This window comes from Fukomys damarensis, unplaced genomic scaffold, assembly GCF_012274545.1.
Source record: "Fukomys damarensis isolate Sample0158 unplaced genomic scaffold, DMR_v1.0_HiC HiC_scaffold_2, whole genome shotgun sequence".
Classification (NCBI taxonomy): Eukaryota; Metazoa; Chordata; class Mammalia; order Rodentia; family Bathyergidae; genus Fukomys; species Fukomys damarensis.
The window spans coordinates 38174106-38180379 of NW_022900914.1; the positions used below are offsets into that span (position 1 = coordinate 38174106).

The 6274-nt window shown below is 47.1% G+C and overlaps 1 protein-coding gene across 10 annotated transcripts in view; it reads left to right on the plus strand.

The window, feature by feature from the left end:
• The first annotated feature begins 254 nt into the window (after positions 1-254).
• Positions 255-6274, plus strand: part of Ahsa2p — a 31039-nt gene continuing 25019 nt past the window's right edge. For 2 of the 10 annotated variants that reach the window (XM_033764242.1, XM_019205322.2), the window contains exons 1-3: positions 259-411; positions 931-1121; positions 4985-5070. In XM_033764242.1, the coding sequence (XP_033620133.1) occupies positions 335-411; positions 931-1121; positions 4985-5070 (354 nt within the window). In that variant the 5' untranslated portion in view covers positions 259-334. Of the gene's footprint in view, positions 412-930; positions 1122-4984; positions 5071-6274 lie in introns of all 10 variants that reach the window. The other 8 variants (XM_019205324.2, XM_019205321.2, XM_010609779.3 and 5 more) reach the window with 6 other exon arrangements.

Consider the following 6274-nt stretch of genomic DNA (forward strand, 5'->3'; position numbering starts at 1 on the left):
CGCACGGCCTGGGGTTCGGCCCGAGGGCCGCCGCGGTGGAGGGCTCCCCGGCCTTCAGGGCCTCTGGAAGTTGGGCTAGGCCGCAGGGTGACTTCTAGCCTTTCGCCTCTCAGCCTGTGACCCTAGTGTCCCCCACCCGAACCCCAGCCCTCTTGATGTCTCTGGGAGTTAAAGGGGAGCTAGGAGGTACGCGTGTGCGCGAGGGATGTCTGTAGGCGTCGCGTGGAAAGAGCAGGAATTTGGGTCCCTTCTCTGTTGCTAATGTGAGCACCTCCACCAGCCCTGCTTTCTTTGAATTGAGCTTGCTACCTCTGTACCTCATCAGGAGCAAGGCATGATGTTCACCTCGCACCCCCAGAGCATCAAAGGGATGCTCTGTACCTCCAGGGCTGGGGCACCTGAAGGTATCAGGTGGGCATCGAGGGGATTTTAAGACAGGGCGGAGGGCAGAGCCAAGGCACCATCCTGTGGCATCGTGACTTGGCTCTAGTGTCCTAGGTCTTTCTCCACGATAGGGGCACTCAGTCCCCTCAGCCCGTTTTGTCTGGTTTTGTCACCCAGATGGGAATACAGTATTACAGCATTTGGGAAGATTGCAGGGGATAAGTGTATGTGGAAACACTCGACAGTTGCTATTTTCGTGACTTAGATTATTGTAATCTTTACCACCATTAAATATAGTATGGGTTTTCTTTGCCTGTCCTTTTCCAAGGGTGAGATTGGTAGACTTTCCTCCCCCAAATTAGCCAGTGTTTTTAAGACAAATCTGAGTTTACAGACTAATGACCTAAGGAACGGAGTGGAAGGAGGGTTAAAGGGTATTTGGTGGAAAGCTAGTTGCGGAGCACATTTGTAAGTGAGGCTGGCGTGAGAGGACTTAGGCTGGGCTGGGGTTGCCATTCACCATTGTTCCCTTCTGGTCTTTGGCAGGACAGAGCGAGATGCCACTAACTGGTCCAAGGGGAAGCTGCGAGAGCTCTTGGTGGGCATCGTTGTGGAGAGTGAGGCTGGCCGCTGTGAGACCAGTGCGCTGAAGCAGGTGGACGGTGAGGCTTCATGCAGCAATCGCAAAGGAAAGCTGATTTTCTTCTACGAGTGGAACATCAAACTGGGCTGGAAAGGTGAGGGTCTCAGGGTCCGGATGAGGCTGAGTCATTTCATTCTGCTCATTCAGTGACTGTTTTTAGAACTCTTGCCATGGGCGTGGCACTGACTGGCCTCAGAGTTGGTAATAGTAGTTCCTAACACTCACATGCACTTGGCATTGTTTGGTTCTGGGAGCCGCCCTTTCTCCTCTGAGGCTGCTTAGAGCTTAGTGCTCTCAGCTGGGTCCTTTTTTTTTTAGGCAAGGTCTTGCTGTGTAGTTATATAGTTCAGCTGACCCTGAATTCACTATGTAACCTAGGGTGGGCTTAAACTCCTGGCGATCTTTCTGCCTCAGCCTCCTGAGTGATGACATTACGAGAGTGCACCACAGAGCCCAGCTTCCTCCTCAGGTTTTTATCCTGATGAAACCATCTCCTCTCTCCTGTAGCTAATCACAGACCTTTTGTGGTGCTCTCCCTTCCTCCTTCCTTTTTACCCAGACCACTAGTACTTGATACTGTATATGGTTTTCTAAAGATTTTTTACAGTCTTTGTTCTCCTTTCTTTCCCCCTCATTCATCAGGGTAGGGATTTTTTTTTTTGTGGGGGTATGGGGTCTCAAATTCCTGACCTTGTGCTTGCTTGTGAGGCAGGTTGTGGAACCACTGAGCTAAATCCCAGGCAGGATATTTTTTTAAAATAACAGCATTTTTGAGCTATAAATCATGTATGTTATTCACCTATTTAAAATGTATAATTCAGGTGTCTCATTATATTCACAGAGTTTTACAACCATCACCACAGTCAATTTTAGAACATTTCAAAGTAGCCCTGAAAGAAACCCTGTACCATTAGCAGTTACTCCCCATTTCCCCATTTCTCACTCCCCAAACCCTTTGTCCATGTGGACTTGCCTCTGGGCGTGGTGTGTTGACGGAGTCCTGCAGTACAGTGTGTGTGGTATCTGGTGACTGACTTCTTTCACTTCCTGTTTTTCAAGGTTTATTCATGTTTAGCTTGTATCAGTATTTTGTTTCTTTTTATGGCTGATTAATATTCTGTTGTGTGGACTGGCCAGATTTTATTTATCCACTCATCAGTTCATAGGCATTTCAGTTGTTTTTACTTTTTGAGTCTTTTGACTGCCTTCACCTGTGGTACCTAGCTCCTGGCTAGAAGACAGTAACATGCCTAGTGAATACTTGTTGAAGTAACCCCTGTGGTACTAGCTCCTGGCTAGGAAAGCAGTGATATGCCTAGTGAATACTTGTTGAAGTAACCAAGGATACAGAAACATGGGGGAAGGAAAGAGGAGAGAGATCAGGCTGTGGAAGAGTGTGCAGTGTTCAGGACTGAGCCTCACCTCTGGAGTCAGCTCCTTTCTGGAGAGTCTGTGAGAGAGCAACTGGCCTTGGTCTTTGCCCTTGGGACTGCCTTGCTGGGAGGAGCCAGGCTAGAGCCCAGGTAGGTGTTCAGCCAGCATTTGAAAAGCATTCCCACCCCTGCCTGGCAACAGGACTCTCCAACTGGGAATTTGCTCTCAGCTGCTACCTCATTGCTGCTGACTGGCTGCTTCATAGCAGAGGCTGACTCTCCGCTGTCTCTCCAGGACATGGCTCTCTGGCCCTCTGAAACCTCTCTGTGTCTCTTTTCTCCCTTGGTTCAAAGCAACAGTGAGCTCCTTTGCAGGGTAAGACCCATCCTGCCCTTCTGGAATAAAGCTGTAGTTCCCCAGATCCAGAAGGGAATGGCAGCCCGTGGCAGTAGCCTGAAGAGAATGGTCAGACATATAGAGAGACTGAGAGGCTGTTGCAGAGCTGTTCCAGCTGGTATTCCTGTTGTGAATTGCACGAGAACTTGAGGCCTGTCAGGACCATCCAGTTCTGGAGAATGAAGAGACCAGATGGTGCCATAAAGCTGTGGAAGCTGTGGGTGTCCAAGTCAAGGCCAATAAGGCCAGCAGGCTGGGCACTGACCCAGGGGACACCCTTCCCCTCCATCCTACTCTTCTGTGCCTTGTGCTTCGTACACGCATCTGTAGGTGTCTCAGGCTGTAGCTGCAGATGAGAACTGGCTGCTCCCATTTTCACAGTAGCATTTTGTCTTTTCCATCTGCTGCCTTCAGAGAACCCAGGCAGAGTAGTACTTTGAGGGTTCTCAGTCTAAGGTGGGGGAGGGCTCCTTTTATCCTGAAGAGCTGAAAATTACTAACTTTGGGGTTTTGCTTGTGCAAAACTGGCACCTAGAGAGGATGGGAGTCATGCCAAAGCATGACCGATAAGAAGCCTGGAAACCCATGTATATGCCAGGGGGCCTGGCCTGTACTTTTCTGTGGTCAGGACCGCACAGGTGTGGTGATTATAGTGAAAGCTAAAGGTAACCTGTAAACCTGTTTTTTTTTTAATAATAACCTTTATCCCATGCCCCCTCAGGCCCCCTCCCTTCTCTGTGTACAGAAGCTTTGTTTCCATTTTTTCCTTCTATTTTTACTTTTTTCTTGTTCTTTCCTTTCTCCCTCCCTTCTTCCTTTGAACTTCCCATTTCCCAGCATCCATTGTACATTTCGGCCCTTATTTCCACTCTTGGTTTCTCACACTAGAGAAACAATGTACTACTTAAACATGTGTGTCCACTGTAAACACATGTGTCCTTAAGAGTGTGGTCTTGAGGCCCATCCGTCTATTAATTAATTATTTGCGAGGCAGGTGGTGGCACCACTGAGCTAAATCCCTGGCCAGTGGTCTATTTAGCTATAAATATCTGAAGCTCATCCTTTATGGCAGAGTAGTACCAGTGTATTAAAAAAACCAAAACATATCTTCTTTATTCATTCATCAGTTGAGGTACATTTGGGCTGTTTCCAAGATTTAGCTGTTACAGGATGCTGCTATAAACGTGGGTGTGCATATATCACCGAGGTATGATAACTTCTGATTCTTTCGGGAACATAGCAAGAAGAGGAATAGCTAGGTCAATGGAACCTCTAGTTTTAGTTTCTTGACAAATCTCCGCACGGATTTCCACGGTGGTATAAATATGGGTTGTTTTGTTTTTTTTACAAAAAGGTTTCTTCTCTGACTCCAGAGGAACTATCTCCAGAAGATTGGCATCAGTCCTGAATTAAATTTGTGTTGCGTTTACCCCCTGTCCCCAACAAAGCTGTTGAAATAGTCTCACATGTGGTCATTGGAAAATAAGCTATTCCTGATGCCCATATGGGATAAACTCCTTGACCTCCAAGGGGTGCGGAATGCTTCCTGCTCTGTACCTTAGCCCTTTCCAACATGTGTTGTGGCAGTAAGGTGCCTCCAGACTCTGTCATGTTTTCTGCTGTCTGATTTCTGTTTGATGTTCTGATTTGTTGATCCTGTGACATCAGCTCCAGTAATCATTTTGAGCTTACTTGTCCTAAATCTTTTATTCCAGATTCATATAATAGTGAGGTGAAATTTAAAACAAAACAAAAAAGACCAGGCACAGACAGAAGGCTGGCTATAAGGGCCTACCTGACTCCTGTGCTGTTTTCTAGCAGCCAGGTTCTTGGAGTCCACCTGAAGTTCATTGAGCCAAAAACTCTCTCTGCTCATGTTTTCCAGGATCCGAGCTTTCTGTCCTCCCATCCCTGTCTCCCTGTCAGGATAGCCCCTCATCCTGCTTTGACACTTTGGGACAAGGAAAGCATGGATTGCTGACTGGCTTAGGACTGCTGGCCCCGACTTCCCTGTGTCACACTGACTAGTCCCGTCCCTGGCTTGGCCGCTCCCCTTGGAGAAGGCCACAACCCTGTAACAGAGGTGGGTCCCTGTGTGGGCTGTTAGGCAGGGCAGTTTTGCCTAAAACCAAGTTTTTAAAAATTAAAAAAAAATTTAAAAAATTGAACCATTTTGTTCATTTTTAGGTACAGTTAAAGAATGTGGTGCAAAACACAAGGGATTGATTGAAATACCCGACCTTTCTGAAGAAAATGAAGTAGACGACACTGAGGTATCTGAGTTTTCTTTTTCCTTTATTAACAGACTTCTGCTGTAGGTAGGCATTAAAAAGACTTTCTCAGACTGCATTATCTCCTGGGGTAGTTGCGGTGATTGGGGGGCTCATTTGCCCACTTTACTGTGGGGCAGCCTAGTATGGAAGGCCGAGTGGTGTAGGAAAAGGAAGAAGCCCCAAACTCCCCAGGAGCCAGATGTGGGGTCTGGGCAGGTGGCAGTGCCCCCATAGCCTCACCTGTGATGTGGGGTCAATTCAGGGGTGTCACAGGTTAAGTGTGAATGTATGTACTGTAAGTGTTTGTACTGTGCTTGGGCTGCTCGCATGGCTTGCTGAGTGTGATTTTGTTTCTCTTCCTCTGTACTTTGCCATTTCCCTTTAATAGTAACAGTTCTCAGCTTTAGCCGTGATCTTCCTTGGTTTTGTCACATGTTTGTTTTCATAAATTAAGAATGTACATTGCTTTTGAATGTCCCTCCTGGGAGTTGGAGCCAGTGTAGCCCCATACCTGGCTTGTAGTTAGTTAGTGAGTGGGCTCTTTTTGCCTAAAGCGTGGCTCTGAGCCAAGACCATTTGTATAGCAGTTGTATTTTCCAAGCCAAGATAGGCAAAGGGTCTTCTTTGGTTTGTGAATGTATTTAGCATGAAGGCATCCAGAGATAATAAGAATTAAGTCCTACTGGGCAGCATGTCTTGCGACTTGCCTTTTTTGAAGGTTATCAAAAGCCATAAAGGTGAGGCTGTCTCAGACATACCTTTCAGACCTGTGGTTGCTACACTCGGGCTGTAATTCACTTTACTATATTCAGATCATCAGCTGAACAGCTTTTCAACAGCAGTCAACCTGGTCTTCTAGAATTCATTCCTCAGCATTATAGAACAAACTAGATTCCAATGGGGCCTGGCTGGCATCAGGCCCAGCTCAGCCGAATTGTTGAGACCTGAAGTGGTTCCAAGCCAATGCCTCCTTTTTGCTCTCAGAGCACCACTGAGCACTGTGATGCTGTTCCTCATTGGTCTTCTTCCCTGTGCCTTGTGCACTCTGTTTTCCATTCTTGTCTCTCACTCAGCTGTCCTCCCTGTCAGAAGAGTGTAGCCGAAGGCTAGGTTTTATGGGAACTTGACTTTCCTAATTACTGTACTTTGGGGCTCTAGATCAGTGCTGCACTACGTGATACAAGCCACATAGGCAATAAAAAAT